Source organism: Borostomias antarcticus (assembly GCF_949987555.1).
Source record: "Borostomias antarcticus genome assembly, chromosome: 3".
Lineage (NCBI taxonomy): Eukaryota > Metazoa > Chordata > Actinopteri > Stomiiformes > Stomiidae > Borostomias > Borostomias antarcticus.
This window is the reverse complement of record NC_140236.1, coordinates 2,005,899-2,029,692: the sequence shown is the minus strand read 5'-3', so window position 1 is coordinate 2,029,692 and position 23,794 is coordinate 2,005,899. Positions and strand designations below refer to the sequence as shown.

Sequence of the window (23,794 nt, the reverse complement as noted above, 5' to 3'; positions counted from 1 at the left end):
AGCCATTACCAGACAAATATTTTCAAGTAAAATACTTTTTTTTTCTCACCACCACAAAATTATTTGATTAAAGATTACCTTTCCTCCCTTTTGTAACTGCTGTGTTGCAGTCTTTAAATAATAAACTAATTTAATTGGTTTACCATGGATTAATTCAGACAAAACACAAACTTTGTACACTTCAGTTGCTTAGACTACACTTCTGTTGGGTGCTGCTTTTCACAGGAGAGCGCCTCCTGCTGGCGGAGCGATGATCCAGTGGATGATCTGGCTTCCAAGGAGTGATGATTTTAGAAACCTTCGCTTCTGGCTGGACAATATTCGCCTTCTTCAGCACCTGAGAGCAGAAAACACAAATTTGATTAAGGCAACATCGAAAGTAGGGAAAAAGAGTATAAGTTTGGGTGTGTTTGTCAGGTTAGAAACTACAGTAATGTGACCAATGCTGTGTATGGCTGTGTGGAGCCATGTTAAGCAATGCCTCACCCTCTTATTGACCAGGGGGAGGAGCTGGTCCTTGGTGAGCGGCTCTCCCTGGTCCATCAGCAGACACTCCTCAGGGGCACTGTCATCTCTAAAAAAGAGGAACCAATTCACTCACTATGGGGTTGAAATAACGTACACTGAATTAAACGTAGTGATACTTTTGGGACTTGATGGCTCACATACCCAAGGGTAGGGGGTTCAACGGTTAGCTTTTGCGTTTGGACTGGTGGACTTTGTCCCAGAAGGTGTTGAGCAGCAATCCCGGGGTTGTACTGCTTATCAAGGTCATACAGCAGAAACAAAATGTCATACTTTTTAATCGCTTTCCCTGCCATGACATAATCCAGGCTAGTTACAGCTTCCCTGGGTGATTTCAGGAAGACAAGACAAAGTAAATAAAGTGCCCAAGCTCATTGGGCGTTGGTTACCTTGGAGTTGAGAAAGGACTCCAAAGTCAGCAGCTCATTGGTCTTCCTCTCCACCAGTCCCAGGTAAGTCATGATGGTGGCGTCTCTGATTCCGGTGAAGGAACCGAGTTTGTCCTCGATGACAGAACGGTCACAGTTGATGTTGTGGAACACACTGTCTATGCCTGACATGCAAAACAAGGAATATGTTACGGATTAACAAGACAACACTCCTTGTAATTGAGTAATACTGATGCAAACAGTCTCATGGTGTTTTTCCACCACATTTCAGCAGCTCAACTTGACTCGACTACTCGCTTGTTTACTTTCACTTGACTTCCCCCGTCAACGTTAACGGGAGTTCCAGAATTCACGTTTCTGCCCTGAACATATAATTAATGAGTGAAACAGTGAGAAACTGGTATACAAATGTCATCATAACATACACTATGGTAAGGAATCGTTACATTTCTCTATTTCAATGTAGCGTTAGCTTTCAACCAGCATAGGGCACCGTTTCTTACCGAAAACTCAAGCCGACAGCCATACTCAGAGGTCAATCATCATAATTAGGAAATAGCTAACAGGATCATATTAAAAGACATTTCTCTGAAAATCAACCATATTCAACAGGGCAGCAACCTGGGAACCATCAGTGTAATGTAAGCTATAAAAAACCATTCCACATAACTATCAATCTGAGGATTTGTGACAATAAATGACAAAGAAACGATCTGTTTGTAAATCTGTTGTTGTAGGCTATATAGGCTACCTGCAGCTTGAACTCACTGGAACGGTACCTCTAGTAGGCTACAGCATGCCGTTGGCGCTTCTGCTGCCCAAAGCATAAGAAGTCTACTGTTGTTTTAGAAGCGAAACAAAATGTTTCGGAAATTCCCTTCATTTAACTCAAAAGTTCCGGGTGAGTTTGTGAAGTTGAAGACAAACTACATCTCAAATTAGAGCTAATAAGACCCATGTGAATTTCAGCCTGTATGTGGTTTTTAGCTGCGTCTAGCAGCGCTGTAGCTCGGTCAGTTGGTATGGTTGGTGCACAAAAATGTCCACAAAGGGGCAGTCGTCTACAAGTGGCTGTCTGTCTGAGTCCTTTGCAATTTGCCTGACCTATCGGTAGTCTGCATTGTTTTCACGTCACTTTTTTAGCTCGCTAGGAACCACGAAGGAGGCGATCCGAAAAGGAGCATCGAGCTGTTAATTTTTTGTGCAGTGGAAAACCGGCATTAGTTGTACCTGTCATGAGCTGGTCTAGGATCTTGTCCCCAGATTGAATGCGGTGACGATAAGCCACCACCTGCTCCTCAGTGGCCTGCTGCTGCGCCCTGATTCCCCTCAGCACAGAGCAACGCTCCTCCTCCTGTTTGTGCTCCTCTGAGGAGTAGCTCTCCATCTCCCGTTTAATCTTTTGACAGCCACAGACACACAAACACATCCTGGTAGACTAAAGCGTGTACAGTATACACACACTGAGTGAGAAATAGCATTTGATGAAACAAGCACATAAACGGCAAAAACTAACCTTATTGATTTGCTCTTTTAACATATCTGCTTCGTTGTTCTGCTCATTGACAAATTTTAACAATGAAAAGTTCTTCTCTTCCACTGTTGGGAGATCAAGGGCATCTATTATTACAGCAGGAAAGGTTTTATAAGCATTCTGTAAAATGACGACTTCATCAAAACTCCAATTGGAGTGATAAAGACTCAAAAACCTAACTCTATTAGCTGCCTGTATTTACTGATAATTATTTATCGCTTTGGACTTGATCATTCAAAGGCTTTCAGCAAACACAGTATTATTACAGTGGCATTTAACTTGTTAGTAACTCACTCTTGATGAAGGCCCCAACCAGCGTGTCCAAGTCCCTCTCCCCTGTCACACAGTGGATCTTGTGGAAGGCCTCCTCAAACGTATCCAGCACCCATTCTCCAGAGTCAAGTCTCCTGCGCTGTTTCTCCTCCACTGGAGGCAAAGATGGAAAAAATACACCTTAATTAACCAAAAATTGAAACCAAATTATTTTTACATGATGACGTCCATTCTTCGTGTTTGAAGCATGCAGGTGTATCAACGTCAGCACGTTTCAGGAAAGCCTTAGGAGTCAATTGTCCAAACCTTGTCTGCGGCCGACACCCTGTCCCTCGTTCTGGCTGATGCGCTCGTTGGCCTTGGCGCTGAGGAAGGTCTGGAGATGGAGGTCATGGGTCACGACCCTCTCCAGCTCACTCATCTCCGTGCCGTACAGAGCCAGGTCCTTCACCGTCTTCTCCTTCAACATCATCCTCTTGCACACGGCCTCCACTCTGAAACACGCAAAGTAGAAAAAAAATCACAGTTTAAGTACCAGAAAGCAGTATAGAATGTTAGACTACTGAACACAGTGTAAATTTAGTTGGACAAAAAAAAAAAATCCACAGAAAATCTGTTATCACCTGACTTCAAAAGCAGCTGTGGACTGAGCCAAAACATCTTGGATTTCCTTATGATTCTCCTGCAACTCCTGAGAGTTGGAAGAAATAAATCTTTGGTTGGTGGGCAGACTGGGTGTATTATAATCGTCTAACGTGGCTTGGTCTTCCTGCCTTGGGCCTTACCCTCTCCATCCTGGAGTGCAGCTTCTGGAACTGCTTCCTCTCCACATGCAGGATCTTCAGCTCCTCCCTCAGCTGCCCGTTCTTAGCCAACAGCTTGTTAAAGCGGACGAGACCCTAGTGGAGAGACTCATGGACATCAAGAGGACTGGTGATATTTCTATGGTCCTCGAGACACGTGTATTTCACTCTCCCACTGGTGCTTAATTCCACACACACCAGGGAGTTTATCCGGAGAATATGGAAGAAAATACACTCAAACCCGGTGGTTTACATTGCCCTGGTTTACACGACACATTGGACATTGCCCAATAAAATTGAAATAACAGGACTTACCAGCCATCCCTGCTCTCATCAATAGCATGTTTGTATTTTATAGGGATTGGATGGATACTAGTTTGCAAGTCTGTCTGCTGCTAACCCTCTCCTGTTTGTTCTCCAGAATGCGGCAGGTGTTCTGCGTCTTGTAGGGCCCTGATTTTTCACAGAGGTACGTGGTGCTCCCTCCTCTCCTCTGGCCTGCCAACTTCCTCTCCATGTTTAAAATCTATAATCGAGTAGCCCATTGATTGAAGAGAGGGTGAGCCAGGTTCAAGTATGTGTACGTCGTGCGTACAAATTTGATCTGTGAAATTTAAAACAAAAACAATTTCAATCTAGCCACCTCCTGTTTCAAATAGATCACTGCCTTTTGTTCCGACCCGAGCTGTTCCTCCACCCTGTCCTGGTAGTCCAGCATGCCAATCAGACTGCATGTGGCATGGGCGTCGTCACACCGGCGAAATGGACTTTCCGACACTCGCAGGCTACGTAGAAGCTCCTCGCGCTCATCCTGGAGCTTCTGGATCTGCCGCCTGGTAGTGGAACACATTACAGAGAATGGAAGTCCTTTGCATATGTGTGATGTGGGCACAGACATGGACACTGGAATGTGACTAATTAAATAAAAAAAGTTGGCTGGCAAATATTTGTATCTTCTGAAGGCCTTCACTGAAGCTACAGTATACCGAAGTCTTGTTTAGAGAACTCTGAAGAGAGAGATGCTTACAGCTGTCTGCGGATTAAATCTTGTGATTCCACACCATATGCTTGTCTTTCTCCTTCCAAGACACGAAACCTTCTCTGCAGTTTGTTCAGCTCTGTCTCAGCTAAATAATACAAAGTTAAGAGAATCATCACACCCCAAATATTGACTTCATAAGTTCATAAGTATCTCTAGGTTCGGGCACCATCTAGCTAGGATACAGTAGCTAAATCATGTAAGCTTTGTATGAAATATGCATTAAGTGCACTAGGCGAGAATTTCAATGCTTCCTCTGAATAAGTGATACTAAGTTTTCTTAGATATAATCAGGCCCTCTTATGAGTTGAAAATATATACAAGATGCCTACCTATAAGATCAATGTCTATACAAGATGCCTACCTATAAGATCAATGTCTATACAAGATGCCTACCTATAAGATCAATGTCTATACAAGATGCCTACCTATAAGATCAATGTCTATACAAGATGCCTACCTATAAGATCAATGTCTATACAAGATGCCTACCTATAAGATCAATGTCTATACAAGATGACTACCTATAAGATCAATGTCTATACAAGATGCCTACCTATAAGATCAATGTCTATACAAGATGCCTACCTATAAGATCAATGTCTATACAAGATGCCTACCTATAAGATCAATGTCTATACAAGATGCCTACCTATAAGATCAATGTCTATACAAGATGTCTACCTATAAGATCAATGTCTATACAAGATGCCTACCTATAAGATCAATGTCTATACAAGATGCCTACCTATAAGATCAATGTCTATACAAGATGCCTACCTATAAGATCAATGTCTATACAAGATGCCTACCTATAAGATCAATGTCTATACAAGATGCCTACCTATAAGATCAATGTCTATACAAGATGCCTACCTATAAGATCAATGTCTATACAAGATGCCTACCTATAAGATCAATGTCTATACAAGATGCCTACCTATAAGATCAATGTCTATACAAGATGCCTACCTATAAGATCGATGTCTATACAAGATGCCTACCTATAAGATCAATGTCTATACAAGATGCCTACCTATAAGATCAATGTCTATACAAGATGCCTACCTATAAGATCGATGTCTATACAAGATGCCTACCTATAAGATCAATGTCTATACAAGATGCCTACCTATAAGATCAATGTCTATACAAGATGCCTACCTATAAGATCGATGTCTATACAAGATGCCTACCTATAAGATCAATGTCTATACAAGATGCCTACCTATAAGATCAATGTCTATACAAGATGCCTACCTATAAGATCAATGTCTATCTCGCTGCTGTCAGAGTGAATGCTACAGGCTGATCTTCTGCGACGCATGACTGCTCTTGTTTGGCTGTAATTAACATATTATATTATATATTAACATATATAATTAACATGCATATAAATAAGTTAGCTTAGTTAGTTATCTACAGTAGATAAGACTAGCCTAACTGAAGCAAAAAAACACAATAACAACATGATCTTGAATCTAAAGACAACACGATCTTGAGTAGCTTAGTAGCTGGTAACGTTTAGCAACATATAACGTTATCTTTTGCCAGTTACAAAGTTAGCTAAGTTACAAACAACAACAGTTAGCCCAGCTAATGTTATATGCTAGCTAGCCTAGATGATACATTGATCTATTTTCGTCATTTGTCGAAATTACGAACTAGAAATAGTATCACTTTAGCTGGCTAACATTTAGTATAGGAAGGAGTTGGCTGCTGACCGTTGGTTTCTGTTTCCTGGTTGATAAACCCCGGATGGAGCCAGCCGCGAGACGCCTCATCTACATCTAGAACCTTCCGTTTCTCTCCTGGCGGGAAACAGGACGCAACCCACTGAGCAAAGACACGTCTAAAATACGTCTTTTATACGTCGTTTTTGTCTTTTTCGGACGTCCAAAGACATCCAATTAGGAGCCAGAATGAATGTTTTTTTAGTCGTTCAGATATTGAACCCGTTCTGCACGTCCACATACGTCTTAGAGGGGTCCAAGCCAGACGTGTGAATATTGAGGGGTCCAGCAGACGAACACACGGGGTTCTGGACCGACGGACGTTATTAAGACATGATCTGAACGTCACCCTGACGTTGCGTGTTTGCTGGGAACAAACCAGTTCAGTTGTACAGAAACATTTACATAGCCTATACAATCACAAATGTTATCCAAATTGTATTTAGCACTTGAACTGAAATAAAATCCAAACCTGGTCGATACAATTAGTAAAAATGAGATTAAATTAGGCTACAGGGTAACTACAGTAGATACGCCGTCTCAAAATAGCGTGTCAAATATAGCACAGGACTTTATTCATAGATATTCACACCCAATATGAATGAAAGCTTGCCGCACAGCAGACCTAGGATATCCCATGAATATGTTCAGGTTTATTCAATTCTATAGTGCTGGTCAACAAAATATATAGGCCTATTACTTCAGACTCAGTAAGGATGTGAACATGAAGTGTTGTTATTCCAATGTTTGCTATTTGCACAGCAGTGATAACCTGTGCCCTGGACAAATGAGTGCACACAGGCAGTTACAAAGGCTCTGGGAATGGCGTGGGCAGACTACAAGGCCGTGTCCCACGTCTGTCCATATGACACAGACACACACACACACACACACAGACAGACACACACACACACACACACACACACACTGTAATGCACTCCCTATGGCATTCACATCCCCCCTTTGTGACTTGTGTAATCGATTGTAGAATTAATTAGAACAGGGAGATGTTGTAGAATTATCTCACAGAATTGTAGAGTTATCTTACAGGTCAACTGTATTCCTATCTTACACATTTGATACCAACCGGTTCTTAAATCCGCCGCCCATTGATACTTTTATATGGCTACTTTGATATGCGTCACCACTCGTTTATGACTGCTCGTTTATGTCCAATGTCCATTCATAGTAATGTGAACGTGATCACATCCTTGCAACACTTTGTCTGATTCATCCTACGTCATGTTCTCAATAGCAGTGGGACCACATTGCTTTGCTTGTATTGACACAATTACTGGATGACTGTAAGGTTACAAGGGAGGGAAGTGCAAACAGATGAGGAAATCATTCAACCAGAATTGAATCAGAGGGAAAACACTGCATGGTCCATAGCCAGAAGAAATAGCCTACTGTTGTCAATCTCTCTCTTGCACTGTATTGAATAATATATTAACTGGTACTCTCAGTAGATATTAACTGGTTCCTCAGTAGCCTACTTCATATCTGATTCGTTGTTTGGCCTACGTAGCCTACTAGGCCTACTTAGCCTACATGACCTAAGAGAACCTCGGTGAATAACTAAAGCAGGATGTATTGGTCAGATCATTTACTTCAGTAAATATCCTGGTCCTGAACAGAACTAGCTTCATTGGCTGAGAGAGGAGAATCGAGAGTCAGGGAACCATGTGGAATATGTGGCTGTATGTGAAAGTTAGGGAGGGAGAGCTATTAGAAAGCAAGGCCTCAGCAACTCCGTGACCGGTTGACTCATCTGCTGACTCAGTTGGCCAGCCTGCTCTATCTCTGCCTCCGCAGACACACTCACCATCTGGCAGACTGAGCGCGTGTGTGTGTCCCTTCACACTGTTTCAATTACAGTGCCTTCGTTTCATTTGCGGTTGCGTGTGTATGTCACTCATGGTCTAATGACGCGTTGTCTTGAGTCTGGTGGTTTCTTTTTTTTTCTCTCCAAAGCTAATAATTAGGCTACATTCACCAGATGTCCAATGTAAATCTCTAAGGTACGAGTATGTTTTCCTGCTGCCAAGAAGCATTATCTCCCAGTAACTAAAGGCAAGTCAAACTAGGCTTGAGTTCTACCTTGTAGGAGAGGGGCAGGTGAAAAGGGAGGTGTTAGGAAGAAAACGGCAAGGAAGCCGTGAAAGTGTAAAACATGGTTCACTGCTGTTCTGTGACTCAACAGGAAGTGGAATGTGAGGTAAGTGGTGCATGGAATGGGAGAGGGATGATGGGAGTGTGTGGAGAGGAGGGAGAGAGAGGGTGGGGGGGGTGACTGTGTCATGCCTCAGGATTCCAAAACAAGTTCCTGGCAGAGAGAGAGAGCGAGAGAGAGAGAGAAAGAAACAGACCAGAGAGTCTCAAAGGAAATCTGTGGGCTGAAAATACACAGACAGCCCGATCACTGCTCTCTGTAGTGAGGCCACCGGATGGATGAGGAGCCACAGGAGCCACACTCTGTCAGCATACCACTACCTCCACGTCCTCGGACCACTCTGGTAAGAAAATAAACAAATATGGACAAAATGGTGGTTGTTGCACCTCTTTAGTCACTGGGAAGTTATTGACAGTGAGCCGGATGTGTCACAAGCAGTCTTTTGATGAGTTAAACTGACTTTGACCGGAATAAGTAGGTAGTTATATTGAGCACTAGAGTGAAGATCATTTAGAATCATGTACAGTATGTTTACCAGATTGGTAATGAAACAATTCCATACAGCAGAAACTGAAAAAATATTATTAAATGTGACTTCCCATTTACTTTACAAAGTTACACACGATAAAACATGTGGAACATTACCAATATACTACGAACAGTGCTTTTCTTACTTCGCCCTCCATTTTATGAAGTACTTCGGTAGCAAATTAACGCGTTAGCCTTCTTCTCAGTATGAGCAGCGGAAGGCCTCCTGCCGGGCCTGCAAGATTTCTGCCCTCACTGTGGCCTGGGACCGCGGGTACACTAGCTGCCCAGGCTTCCTGTCCGGTATCCTGGGCAAACGGCAGGAAACCACCCCTTTCATTACAGAACCCCAGGCTTTCATAGTTGCCATCACCATGAAATCAGTTGTTGCTGGGCTTAAAACACTTTATCCCTCCCACTTCCTTGAAGACTTGTTTATCCAACTTACTCACTTTTGTTTTCCCCTAATGGCAAGCTGGGAAAGGCTACTGAGCGAGTTGTGTGTGTGTGTAAGTGAGTGAGTGTGTGTGTGTGTGTGTGTGTGTGTGTGTGTAAGTGAGTGAGTGTGTGTGTGTGGCACTAATCCTACTTTCCATCTCTAGTTGGCAACAGCTACTTGAGAACACTTGCGCCAGCCTTTTCATGATGGTTTCCACCTTTATTTCTTTAGTGATCTTCCAGTGAATGGAACTATTCCAGCTCACCATTGGATCACAGAAAAAAACAAACCATAATCCTTCTCTGTCCTCCTCCTTATCCCCCCTTGTGGCTGAGTCGCCCTCTCTCTGCCACCTCAGGTATTCTCTTCCTGGTTGAGGTCAAAGGTCATAATAGCCCACTCAAATACTGTAGGAGACCACTTCCTCACGCCTTCATCATGGACAAACCAGAAAGGCTTTGTGTGGGTCTAGAACACCATGACGCTGCTTTCCAACTGAGAAGAAAGTAAAGAGTTTTTTCTTCCAGGGCAGTAAAAATGCACAGAGGTCTCTAAACCTCTGGAAAAAAAACAGTTTATAAGTTAGTGTCAGTTGCTGTTTAAATATTCAACCATCATATTTTGGAACCCAACAGCGTGTGTGCTTGAACATTGCTATTTGAGATGTCTCTGAGGTAAGTATAATGACATCTCTTACGTAAGTGTTCCCCTAAAGTGAAACTGCAGAAAGGACTTAAACGTTCCATAATGAGTACAAGGACGAGGCTAGGGAATGGTGCGTGGAGGTGAGGGACTGATAAGGTTCAGAGTCCTTTACCAGAGATGTTTACTGTAATTTCATTACCATAGCACCTCATGAGTAGCTAACCGAATCCCAAGTCTGAGCCTAGAGTTACGTGTAGGCATGCTGGCTAACCTCACCTGGCTAATTTGGCTAGCATCCTCCTTAGAGAACGCTATTAGAGAACGCATGGATCATTCATGATCAGAGGCGCAAAGCATGTCCTCGGGAAACAGCTGAATGGAAAGATCATTAGGACAGGAAACATGGAGTTGTATCTTCAAACCACCTGGATCCAAACTCATTAATCTTACAATAACTCATTGCTCTGAATGTTTTAATTTATTTGCATAATTTACACTCATGTGCTATAAACACATTTAAAATGCTACCAGGGCAAAAACCTTTTGGAATTAACTTGTCTTTCAAAAGTTCTTTTTTTTTTTTACAACATAAAGGAATTGCTCACTTCAGTCATAGCCCTCTAAGTTCAATTTCTGTATTTGGACTTAGACCTTCACCAGGGAAATCAAATTAGGCAGATGACATGATTGGTCATGTGATTGTAGGTATCCAGAGTGTACTTCACTAGGCCGTGTGACATGCTCCCTATGAGCCTCGGATACTTCACAGTAGGGCTATGAGCACACAGAGCTGGAATGTAAGTCTGTGGACACTGTTTGCTTATACAGTCGTGGCAAACTTGTAGGCATTTAGTCATCCCACACTCCTATACTGGCACACGCATTCCTTATTCCTTCACTCTACAGTAGGCTGGGAAGTGTAGGAGATACCAACCGACTTCAACGTTTGATTTCATTCGGCTGTGACGCTGTCCTTCACATTCACGTCCCTTTCCAATGATAAAATCCCAACTTTTTAAGACCAGGTTCGCCTTTTGATAAAGTCTATTCCACACATAAATGCTAAAGATGAGCCCATTGGGTCTCCAGAAGCATCGACTTTGGCCTCATCCTGTACAGGAGCTCTAATCGTTAATACATGTCTGTTCACAGATGGTTTCTCTATAAGAGAGGTCCCTGTGATGTGACGTAATCAGGTCAAGCCTACACAATGTATTTACCAGAGAATGTGCGTGAACAGCTCCCCCAAGTCCACTCTCTTCCTATGCCAGTGTGGGCAGACGTTGAAAGACTGATTGTTCAGCATTTATACAATGTGTAGATTCTTGTTTCTGGGTTTAACTTTCCAAGCCACTGATATGTGACTAAATGTTTTGCCAGAATTATATCTTCAGCTGAAAAACTCTTAAAAACCTTAAGAGTTGTATTTTTAAGTTTAACATTGGGACTACATAGAATATGACACTGCTGCACAACCCACCCCTACAGAAAATGAGAAAAAGAGAAAGAGCTCGGGAAAACTTTGATGTCAAAGTAGTTTGAAGATGTCCTCCTCCTACAGTGCAATCTATCATGTCTTTGGAGGAGTGCTGATGGGTGGAGATTGTGGGGGGCTTACATGGCACTAACAGCTGTGAGGGACTGAGGTCTCCAAGCAGGAAGTGACTCGACCTCCCCTGTGGGAGTGCGGCCCACCCCGGTTCCAACCCCCATAGCTCCCAGCGCCGGAGCCCATTGATAGTCCGTTCAGGGGCCTGTGAGAAACTCACTGCATGTAAGTGACTGTGAATACAGAGAGCCTTATCATGCATGTTTGATGGGGCACTTTCTCAGAGTGGGCCTCATGAAATCTTCAACACCACCCAAGGTCCGTGAGGTATTTGTTGACAATAACCTGCACAGAAAATAACAAATAGTGGTTTAGTTGATTCTCTTTACCTGGTTTACTGATAATGACATGGATAGAAACGATACAAGGGAAAGAGATTATAATGAATATAGGTTAGTTTGTTTCCATACAGCTCTTGAATAATCAGTAGTAAAAAGTCTCAACTTTAAAAGAGAGTGGAATTACATTGCCTAGAGAGACTGCACAGTGAGTGATAAATATGTTCCAAGAGATATTAAGTTATACACCTTTTAAGTTATAGTGTCCTTAAGGACCGCTTAGTATGGAGAATGAATTGAATGCTATAACAGAGGTGTCAAGTGAAACTGAAGCACTCATTAATAATAGGCTATTATTCTATGACAGTGCGTCCCACCCTACTTGAATCATCTGAACAGAATGCACGCCAGTATGTTGAAAGTTTGGCAGGGAGACGACACTGACGTAGAGGTCATAAAGATGCTGTTTTAATAAATACAGATGTGGGTTGTTACATTACCATTGATAGAAGAATGCTAGCTAATTGGTGAGAGGGTTTCACAACACAGCATGAAATAACAAAAGTATGCATCATGTATAAACAGTAAAAAACCTCCAGCTGATTGTTTTAGAAATTGAATATTTATCTTCAATCTGCAGGTGCCCTGAGAGTTTGCCTTATAAGGTATTTCCTGTATGTCAAGTAACCATATGGCCATAGATCAGACAGTCGGCCAATGGGAGGGGGAGCCTGTTAGAACAAAGTTCATGGATGTATATTTGTTTCAACTTTCATTACTCAGATGGCCTACCATTGTAGTTGTACGTTTTTAAAAATGCTTACAACTACGTCACATGTCGTCTTCATCCACTATGACTTGTTTGACAGTCGTGAACATGTCATTTACACTTAAGGCTCTGTGAAGAACATATCACACACTCCCACAGTTTATTTTGTCAAAATGCAAAATGACAAGAACATCACTCCATCAACATTAATTATTAGGTTTTTTATTTGGGTCACAAGACCTACAACTTCATTGCTCTATGCAAGCAGCCTAGCCTTTTTGTGGTAGCTTAAAGTTAATTTTGTATAACAACTAATTTAGTGTGTGGGCTTTTTTAGGTCTCTATTGTACATGGCTTCTCCTGTCAGGATGAACAATTCTGACAATAAGACACAACTCTTGTGTAGGCTATTATAGATCTGAACTGTTTTAGGTTTAGAATAATGTTTGTGTCTGTTGAGACTAATAATAGTGCCGCTGCTTGGAAAACGTGAGTGAGGATGGATAAAATTGTTTTATCGGCCAAATAAACTGAAACAGATTGAAGAGATTGTCTTATATCTCCACGCATTGTAGAAATATGTGTTGCCCTCCAGATGTAGGCTACATTCATTCTTAAATGATTGCGAATCCATCATTAAAGTCTCAGAATAACGGAATGTGTTGAGTAATAAGCAGAAAAAAATCTTTTTGGATTGAAATAAAAACAGGTGCCTTTAAGACTGATTTGGGTGGAGCTACTTCCAAGGGTTGAGACACGCTTATAAAAAGATAAGGACACGCGCGTCACTGTGAGCAGATGAGTTTCACAAGCGAATGTTGTTGGAATCGAGAAGTCACACGTGTGCAAGTAGCTTGGCTCTCTACTAAAAACTCAATAGTCTTCTTATCCGAAGGGGTTTTACAGAAACGATCACAAACAGGCTACACGGAATACAATTTACAGAATGATCATGGTAAGTAGACCATCCCTTGACCAATTCATGTTCATTTTAAACTATTCAAGTAGGCTAAGCCCGATATGTGTGCCATAGCCTACTGCGCGTAATTGTGAGGCTTAATTAAATGTCACATCTGTGAACAAAATATTGCTCTTATTTCTAGATATTCTACAGGCGGGGGGATCCGTTAAAACGGTTTGATAAAATAATAATTGCTGAACTTGTCCCCTGTATAGCTGTGGTATAGCCTATAGCTCAGCGAGGTCGGAAATGGGCTACAGGAATGGAATAATGTGGAGACTTTTGGGGAAATGATTCGTACCTGAGTCACTAGTCAGATGGGTCGAGCGCGCGACAGGGTGTGTTCTGTTCCGCTGACTGTTGCGCAGGTAGACAGGGTGTGTTCTGTTCACACGGGCCGCTGACTGTTGCGCAGGTAGAGAGGAGTGTAGTCGCCGCTGACTGTTGCGCAGGTAGAGAGGAGTGTAGTCGCAACGTTGGTGTCAAAAATTAGATCGGGCAGTGAGTGATGAGGCCACCGGAGTTGGGTGTCTCTATGAGGGACTTTGTTCTAGGCTACTAAGCTTAGGGGACATGATCTCCTGTAGCCTACTGTGGGGGTATTGTGGTGATCCTGGCCTGTATGACCAATGAAGTCCCTGGAATGGACTACTGTGATAGTGGAGCGGTTTCCTTGGGGACCTGAGTTCGCACCATAGCTGTTCTGCCTACTTAGATACTGGACCGCACAATAACGCCATTATATTGTGTTTAACGTCTAACTCGTTCCGTCACTGTATAGCCTACAATAATCCGAACATGGTGCCAGAGATGCCCAACATTATACAAGGCCTTTGACAACATTCAGATTGCACCTGTGCCAGGAGTAATAGGCGAAAGTTTGAGTCTAATGAATAGCATATTGTATAGTGGGGGGACATGCCTTGGACTACACAAACGAAGGCTACAACCCCTAATGAACAAATAGTTGGGACTAAAAAGCTAATTGGCTGTAGTGTGGTCTCGACCTGCGTATGCTATGCTGTTGCAACGATCTGCCCAGTTTAGTTTTGCTCAGGCTCATACCTCGGCCATCCCTGGACGTCTCCATGTCTTTGCTCCTGACCTCATGGGAGAGTTCGCTTGGATTTTCAGGCTTGTTTCTCTGTGCAACGGTTGAACACAAAGGCCCATTCATGCCTGAGAGTGGCCCCATTCATGCACATTGAGTAATTGCCGGTAGAATTCATTATTGTTTTGTTTCTTCCATCTCCGAGGCTCACTGGCGGAAATGACGCTGAACGTTTTGCTTGTTGAACGCAAATAAATATTCAGACGTATGTAGGCCAGGGTGGACGTGTTTTACACATAGGCTGCAAAATGCGTCCCACGCACAACCGGTCGTAGGCTATGGGGATTCTGACCAAATATTTTTTCTGAATGTTTTGCAATCTTCTAAATGTTGTAATTGTCTTATTTGAGTGATGAATTTGGCTCTTTTTTCTCTTAAAAAATCATCAAAAATTTAGTCTATTTAGGCATATTCACCACCTTCAAAGAATGAGTTAAAAGGATTTGTGTCTGATGTTCCTGTAGGAGAACCCTGAAAAAACTTTTGAGAACTTGGTGCACAGAGGTGTTTAAATCTCCACTTGAGAGCTGGTTCTACTTGAACCCAAAACATTGGGTTCTCCCAGTCGCCCACAGGGATAACTACAGAGAAGAACTCTCTTTTATTAATTTGCATTTTATTGATTAACTGATTTTATTAATAATGATGCAATTTTTAATGAAAAATAAACTGAATCAATCAGAAAATAGATGTGTCTAGGGGGGAACTCTTTTTTGGTGTGTTTGTTAAAGAGCCTTTGTTAGCCTGGTTTAGTTAGTTTGTTTGTTGTTAGTTTGTTTACAGAAAGAGAATCCTGTGCCAGACGATGAGGGTTTTTTTGCACCAGGAAAAGAGATGTCTTGCTGTTGGGGAAATTTTGTATCGTCCTCTTCACGTAGTTTTGAGATTATTATTGATACATAATATTATTGTCAGTTCAGTCAGTGAACCTCTTGAAATACAGATGCAGTGTCTTTTTTATTTAATGTTGTTTTCCATAATCTAAGAACCTCTGATCCTCTCAAAACAACAAAGATGGCATATTTAGCTGAACACTTTGTCCCTTTTTAAAGTACATACTGTACATCGTCTACCCTAATAGTGTGTGTGTGTGTGTGTGTGTGTGTGTGTGTGTGTGTGTGTGTGTGTGTGTGTGTGTGTGTCTGTCATGCGCTTCAATATGTACTGTATGTATTTTGGCACGCGGTCACACTGGGGAGTTCATTCCATCGTCACAGGAGCGTTGCACAACCGGCCATGTTGAAAGGCCAGATTGAGGCCTCACAGTGTGGGCCCTCCACAGCGGCAATTACTATAGAGGCCGGCTGGCACCACTGCAAAGGGTGGGTGGGGAAGGGAGTTCTCAGACCTTCCCACTGGTGACCCAGAGGTTGCGCCATGCTCCACGCCTCAAACAAACCTCTTTGAGCTGGACTTACAAAGGGGAGACGCACATGACATGCTCAAAGCAAAGCAATTCCTATGCTGGTGCAGGTTGGGTGGCAAGATGGGGGGTGTTTGTGGAAGAGTAACGCTTTGTTTTGTAGTTTGTTTTTTTCCTTCGTTATTAGCTTTTTCCTGGAAATTATGTAATGAAATGGTTATAACATATTAAAGCTTTATTATATGATTACACGCTAAGTTTCAGAAGTAAATGTAGAGGTGAATACTGGAATTTCGGAATTCTGTTATTGTTGAATTTAGAATTTTCACAAAGACGACGACGACAGATACATGAGCAGGTGGGGGAGTCTAACGTATCGTTCTTGTGTGTCAATGCAGTTGCCCACCGGCGCCATATTTTCACCAGATCTGAGTATGGCCGGAGATCTGAGTATGGCCGGATCCCAGAGGGGGCAGCGCATTGGTCAGCCGCTCCCTGAGGGCGGTTAGAGCATCTCAGCTCGAGGATTCATTGCGCTACAGCAACCCCTCTCTGGTGTGGGAATTACAGTCGCGAGCTGAGAGAGTCAAGGAGTTGTCTCTCCTCCGCATCGCCGAATGGCGGGGTTGTGTGTGACGAATCCTCAACAGTAAGAGTCAAGTCAAGGTTTATTCGTCACATACTTTGCCACATCATAGTAACAATGAGCTGTGAAATGTTTCTCCGTCAGCTACCAGTGTGGCGCCGAGGAACAAACTGCAGACCACGTCATCCAGGACTGTCCGATAAACCGCCATCCAACGGAATGCGTGGCCTATCGGTTGTGGATGACGAAACGGTGACATGGCTCCTGGAGGTGTGCCCAGATATATAGCTTGTGTGCCCCCTCACCCAGGCTCGGGGTGGTAAAAGGATAGCCCCTCAGCCCCGAGCCTGGGGGGGAGAGGAGAAACTTGACCCAAATGAAGAAGCAGGCAGTTCCTTCGTTCAGGACCCTGACTGCCCGAGGGAAGAAGCTCCGTCTGAGTCTCTCTGAGTCGGTCTTTAGCACACGGTACCTCCTCCCTGACCTGGGCAGGGAGAAGAGGCCGTGGTCCGGGTGGCTGGGATCTCTCAGGATTTTCCTGGTCCTGGTCCTGGTTCTGGTTCTGGTCCTGGTCCTGGTTCTGGTCCTGGTCCTGGTCCTGGTCCTGGGTTCTGGTTCTGGTTCTGGTTCTGGTTCTGGTTCTGGTTCTGGTTCTGGTTCTGGTTCTGGTTCTGGTCCTGGTCCTGGTCCTGGGTCTGGGCCTGGGCCTGGTCCTGGTTCCTGGTCCTGGGTCCTGGGTCCTGGTCCTGGTCCTGGTGCTGGTCCTGGGCCTGGTTCTGGGTCCTGGTTCTGGTCCTGGTCCTGGTCCTGGGTCCTGGTCCTGGTCCTGGTCCTGGTCCTGGTCCTGGTCCTGGTCCTGGTCCTGGTCTTGGGTCCTGGTCCTGGTTCTAGTCCTGGGTCCTGGTTCGGGTCCTGGTCCTGGTCCTGGGTTCTGGTCCTGGTCCTGGTTCTGGTTCTGGTTCTGGTCCTGGTTCTGGTCCTGGGTCATCTTGTGTAGACGTCCTGGAGGTGTGGGAGAGACTCCCCTGTGATGACCTTGGCTGACATCAGGTTCAAACCTCCACTGGCAGTCGCATTTTTTCAATCAAGATTTTTGAAATGAACACTGGTGCTGTGACAGTTGGTCTCAGCTTGACACGGTTGGGCTCAGCTCGACACGATAGGGTTCAGTTTGACAGGGTTGGGTTCAGCTCAGTCGGGCTCAGGTCACTTGTAGAGTCAGTTCATGGGGGTGAGTATAACCCAGTTGAATTGTATAAACTCACTGGACTAGCGTAAGAGGGTGACATTAATGACCCCGTTTGAGAGGAGCTGTTTTAATGCCCCTATGCTCTGACAAGACTGATTTCTGGGCTTGTGTGAGCGCCATTTTAAACTGCAACAGAAAAGTAACTGACTCCTACAATACACATCATAGAGAGTCTACCTTCATATTTTCAGCTTAGCACACAACACAGACGAGTTGAAATCGGTCACGTATAAAAACAGAAACTTGATTTCTTTCTCTTTCTTGTCGTCCCCAGATATACTAGCAGCTACCAGTGGAGCCGTACGAGTCCTCCATGTCGACGCAGAGTGAAGTGACGCTGATATCTGTGAGAGCGCAGCCTCCGTCTGCGTCTCGGCATGGCTGGGGCCCAGCCCTACCCCTGGGCACAGCAACACCACGCTAACAGGTGAGCAAACAATGTTTAGTGGGAGAGAAGTAGTTATTACAAAGACGTAATCAGTAATGGGTAAAACAGCGCCGCGTCGCCCCGTTCTGTTTACATATTAAAGATGTAAACGGACAAACCACAGCCAGGGTAGAAGCATGTTCTTCACGGCTGTGGTTCTTTACATATTCTCACACAAGGAGATTAATGTCAGAGGGTGAATTCCATTATTTATGAAGTACTCCAGATGGATGTGGGAGTTTGGACTATGGCTCGGAGTGGTTTCACTCATACTACAGATGTACAGTACATGATTGCATGGACGCCAGCATGATTTACTGCTGATGGACAGACTGTTGAAAGTCGAATGTGTTATTAATGTAAATAAAGACGCAGATTTACAGAGCCGCTTATATAATAAACGAGCATGTCATGCTTGTTATGACATCCATAATGACTCACACATTACAAGTTATGTATAGGAATCATTTACATGCATGGAATCATTTACACGTATGTTCTGGTATGATGTTTTGCAGCGTGTGCTTTGGCACTGACAGCATGGAACACAACCTGAGGGAGCTTCAGCAACAACAAGTACAGGAATTTGAAAGTGAGTACAGTAGATGCATTTTCACGGCCTGGATAGGATGTTGTTGTTGTTATTATTATTATTATTATTATTATTATTATTGTTTACATGATGAATCTCCATAGACAGTTTTATTTGACTGGAACTAACTGGAAAGAAGTATGCCTATACATGAGTATAGGAGGTAGTGAGTAAGCCTATACATGAGTATAGGAGGTAGTGAGTAAGCCTATACATGAGTATAGGAGGTAGTGAGTAAGTCTATACATGAGTATAGGAGGTAGTGAGTATGCCTACACATGAGTATAGGAGGTAGTGAGTAAGTCTATACATGAGTATAGGAGGTAGTGAGTAAGCCTATACATGAGTATAGGAGGTAGTGAGTAAGTCTATACATGAGTATAGGAGGTAGTGAGTAAGTCTATACATGAGTATAGGAGGTAGTGAGTAAGTCTATACATGAGTATAGGAGGTAGTGAGTAAGTCTATACATGAGTATAGGAGGTAGTGAGTAAGTCTATACATGAGTATAGGAGGTAGTGAGTAAGTCTATACATGAATCAGTAGTAAGTAATCCTATAGATGGATGAATGCAACAATAAGAGTTTGAACTGAGTGCGAGTCCTGTCTCACAGTAATATGAGGGGTGTGAGTGTGAGAAGAGGTGGAAAGGGAGAGGAGGGAAGGAAGGATGGAAGGAGGCTATCGCTGTCTGGTCACTGGCTGTTCCTGAGCGCTGGGCCAGCGGATGTTTCCTCGCAGGATGTTTCTCAGGAAGTGAGCAGAAGGTTACGGGAGGCTCTTCAGATTGCCTCTTGCGTCGGTGCTGATAAAAGCGATTTGTGAAGTAATCAGGGTGTTGTGGCTGATGATGGAGGGTTAGAGGGGGTTTGTGTGCTTGTGCTTGGTATTTTTCATGTTGTTATAGAGGACCCAAAGACCCCCCCTCCTAGGGTAACCCCCCCCCCGTATTTCCTCCCTGGAACATTAGGTGGTAGACATTTATATCTGAGACATATGAGATGACACCAGTCTACCATATCTTAACATTTCATCTGCATGTATGAAGTATGAATTCCAAATTAAAATGTTTATAACTGTTTTTCTTTTAAAATAAGATTGAGAGTTATTTTATACTATTTATTACACTATTACACTTTCATTTTATACATGAGTAATTAATCATTAATTACTGTCCTGGAGTAATTAATTACTCCTTATAGTGCATGTACCACTCCGAGTGGTGAAAGATGCCCCCTTTACAAAAAATACATTTATTATATCATCAAAGTTAGTTTTTGTTTCAGCTTAAATGCCATTAAAGTGTAATTAATGTCTTTAACATGACTAACAGGTATATACTGAATTTATAAATATTAATATATATTTAATAAGCCAAAAATGGACAATGTCCTCAGCAGGGTTGTCTTTGTCTTTTGTCAGGTCCATTATTTCATCCAGTCAACATTTGAACTAGTTTTGGGAGACATACAAACCTCTTGACAGAGATTGCTGCAATTTAAATCAATATTGTTTTGTAGGGGAGCTGATAGTAATCACACTGCCATTATCATATTTCAGATAGTTCAGTTTTGATTAACATTGTGTGAGAGCCCAAGCCAAATTTTCCATTCATGGAAAATTAAAGTTGATCTTGAATCTTGAGAGGAAAATAATAAAGAGCATTTCTTTATAGATTCTTACCGTCTTTCCCTAAATTAATGATTTCCAACAGTTTATGTATTAAAAAGTATTTTTGTTTTGTTTTTACAGACAAGTTCCCCCAGCCGCACTCTCCTCTCTATCCCAGCTCCCACCAGTTCACCTCTGACCCCACCATGCCCTGCCTCCCTGAGGGGGACCAGGTGGTCCCCTCCTTCCAGAGATTGACCGTGTACGAGCGTGGTCAGCCGTACGTCCCCTGCAGAGACCCCAAGCCCCTCCCCCCTCTCCCTGACCCTGAGGAGTTCTCATCCGACGAGGCGGCGGACGAAGAGGTGGAGTTCTTCACGGACGACCGGCGCCGCCTGCTCCCTAAACGCTGCCCGAAGACCTTCGCCCCCCGCTACGGGGCGCCTGGGCGTCGCAGCTTCAGAGGGTGTGGCCAGGTCAACTACGCCTACCATGAGGCCCACGCTGGGGCGAGCACTGGAGGGGCTAGCGCCACCGCTAGCAGTTGGGTTAGCAGTGGGGCTAGCAGTTGGGCTAGCAGTGGGGCTAGCAGTTGGGCTAGCAGTGGGGCTAAATCTGTGGTTAGCATGGATTCCATTGGATGGACTAGCGGCGCGGCTAAGATCGGAGCTAGCGGCGGCGCTAACAGCGGCGCTCAAGGACTGTGGTCCCAGAGTAAGCAGGGTGAGCCGACCATGGCGGCGGCCAGGGACGCCCCTCTCTGCAAGCAGCCCGACCGCCCGCAACGCGCCAAGCTGCGCCGCTCGCACTCCGAACGCCGCCTGGCGAGCCACCACCACGCCCACCACCACCACCCGCCGGGCGGCGCCAGAGAGAACGCGCAGGACAAACCCGAGGTCCCCCCCCGCGCCCCCGTACCCCCGCGCCCCTTAAAGATGGCCGCCACCGACTGGTCTGCCAACAGCGACGACAAGGACAAGCCCCCCAAAGTCCCACCCAGGGTCCCGCTGCACCCCTGCGTCCCTCCGCGCGCCCCCAGTCCCAAGAGCCTCCCCATCTACGTCAACGGGGTCATGCCCCCGACGCAAAGCTTCGCCCCCAATCCCAAATATGTCAGCAAGGCCCCTCAGAGACTGCCTCTGCAGAGCGAGGGGCCGTCGTCCACGGACGCGCCGGCCCCCTGTATCGTACCCATCATGGAGGACGGGAGGAAGGCCAGCGCCACGCACTACTTCCTCCTCCCACGCCGCCCGCCCTACATGGACAGGCTGGAAAGGTTCCTCAGGGAGGCGGACTGTGAGGCGGCCGGTGGTGCATGCTGTTCCGAGTGGGGTTGCCATAATGGGCAGAAACCCCCTTTACAGTTGATGTAAAGCCTCAGGAAGAACAAAAGGCCAAATCTTCTACCAGCTCATAATCGTAAACATGCCACCGTCAGCCTGTAGGTGAGAGGCACAGAGTGGAATGAGCTGACAAGTCTCGCTTCAACTCTGAAACCGCCATTACATGTGAAATTGTCCAGAAAGTGAGTCAGATTGGATCCCCAATGTTATTGGCCGACATTAGTGTGTTTTTGTGTTTTGGGCTAAAGACTGATCCCCCCTATTCCTCTTACTCATGTATTCAGATCAACTAGACACTTAAAAAAACACAAACCTCTCATGTAATCTAACATAACCAACAATATAACGGCAAGGATGATTTCCTGTAAGCCATAGATAGATCTGAGGGTTTTCCTTTGTTATGGATTTATACAACAAACAGCACCTACTGGCAGCGGAGTTGCACCTGAATGGGGACTTCTGAGCCCCTATGGTGACGGTCCCCATGTCACAATATAAAAAGAAATGGTCAAATGTTACAAGCTGGTCTTGTACCTGCCTCTTCCCTTCTTCTTTTGATTATTGTTACAATAATGAATGAGGACTATAATGATTCATTTCATCAACTTTATTTGTTGCTGTTGTTGAAAAAAATGCATCTGTTGAAGGATATGTTGTTACTGTATTAGTATTATCATTAAATGTAAACGTTAATTAATGATGGAACCTTTCAATGTCTAATGAAGTTACAGTAGGTACAGCGCTGTGAATCTTAAAAATGTTCTGTTTTCAAAGAGATTGAGCTGTAGTTTGGCCGAATTTAACCTCACCTCGCAGTATTGTGATTGTCAATGTATCTGCAGTATGTGTTACATGGAGGGAATGAGATATTTGATGAGTTGCATCGGTTACAACACTCTTTATCATGCTTTTTACCATGTAACGAGTAATTACCTACATAAATAATAACTAGTTATGTAATGGTTACTGAAGACATTTCTTATTGAAGGTGGTTATTAAGTGAAAGCAAGTGTTACCTTTTTATTTTGTCGTCCAGATGTGTATTTACCTGATACTCTTGTAACGAAACCTTTATTAAGGTAGGCTCCTTATTTGGACATTGTTAGATACCATGAGATAAATGTAGACGCACTGTTATTTCAAGGGTATAGTATTTTGAGTGTTATTTTGTGTTGGAGTGATATTCTTGATTATGTAATCTTAATCTATTTATACAAATTAAATAACTTATTTGGGAACTGTGTTTTGTTGTACTCGCTTGTATTTACATAATTACATCATAGACTGAAATCCAATCAAACTGATTAAAAGATGGCTTGACTGCCGAGCAGCTGGAGTGACCTGTCCATTTACACGGCCAATCATACGCTTTGCCTTCAGTTTAACTGACGCTAAATTGTAACTCACTATTAAAGACACCATTTAAGACACTATTAAAGAAAAGTGTATAATTTTACAGCAATCTGCAGAATCACAGGATACTTCTTTCCCAATGAGTGCCCTAAAGTGCACACATGATTTAAAACAGTAACGTGAATGTCATCATGACATTAAACACGTACTGCAGAAACACTTTACACACAAGAGACCGTGTTACATCAAGGCTTATTTATAAACAAACTAGTTCTCATGGTGGTTTATCATTGTTTTGTATAAACAGACTTATTTATTATCATTGTTATTGCTAGCCATGCAGTCTTATCTACAGGATGATAGTAGATATTATGACTTGATTTAAATGCATCACTTCCTTTTGGAAGTTGTACAACTTGCCTAAGAAAATGATATTGTAAATGGAAGTTATTGTAAATGGA

General features: G+C 43.7%; 2 protein-coding genes across 2 annotated transcripts; one reads left to right on the top strand and one right to left on the bottom strand.

Moving 5' to 3' along the window:
* Nucleotides 1-6: 6 nt before the first annotated feature.
* LOC311329962 (coiled-coil domain-containing protein 63-like) lies at nucleotides 7-14,875 on the bottom strand (the record flags this gene model as incomplete). The annotated part of the gene is made up of 15 exons (XM_084461914.1): nucleotides 7-337; nucleotides 487-574; nucleotides 670-761; nucleotides 915-1,078; nucleotides 2,145-2,313; nucleotides 2,431-2,513; nucleotides 2,743-2,874; nucleotides 3,028-3,215; nucleotides 3,345-3,412; nucleotides 3,507-3,620; nucleotides 3,925-4,050; nucleotides 4,222-4,357; nucleotides 4,552-4,651; nucleotides 6,288-6,374; nucleotides 14,764-14,875. The coding sequence occupies 15 exons, from the start codon at nucleotides 14,873-14,875 to the stop codon at nucleotides 182-184; spliced, it is 1,815 nt and encodes a 604-aa protein (XP_084318040.1). The 3' UTR covers nucleotides 7-181.
* On the top strand, nucleotides 13,544-23,794 carry LOC311307578 (ERBB receptor feedback inhibitor 1-like). The gene is made up of 4 exons (XM_084436400.1): nucleotides 13,544-13,692; nucleotides 18,282-18,434; nucleotides 18,953-19,026; nucleotides 20,779-23,794. The coding sequence occupies exons 2-4, from the start codon at nucleotides 18,385-18,387 to the stop codon at nucleotides 22,008-22,010; spliced, it is 1,356 nt and encodes a 451-aa protein (XP_084292526.1). The 5' UTR covers nucleotides 13,544-13,692; nucleotides 18,282-18,384; the 3' UTR covers nucleotides 22,011-23,794.

Bases quoted from the DNA above. Each gene is read 5' to 3' on its own strand.
- LOC311307578 (XM_084436400.1), top strand. From the start codon at position 18,385: ATGGCTGGGGCCCAGCCCTACCCCTGGGCACAGCAACACCACGCTAAC. The intron at 18,435-18,952 runs GTGAGCAAACAA...GATGTTTTGCAG, and splicing joins CAGCAACACCACGCTAACAG to CGTGTGCTTTGGCACTGACA. The intron at 19,027-20,778 runs GTGAGTACAGTA...TTGTTTTTACAG, and splicing joins ACAAGTACAGGAATTTGAAA to ACAAGTTCCCCCAGCCGCAC.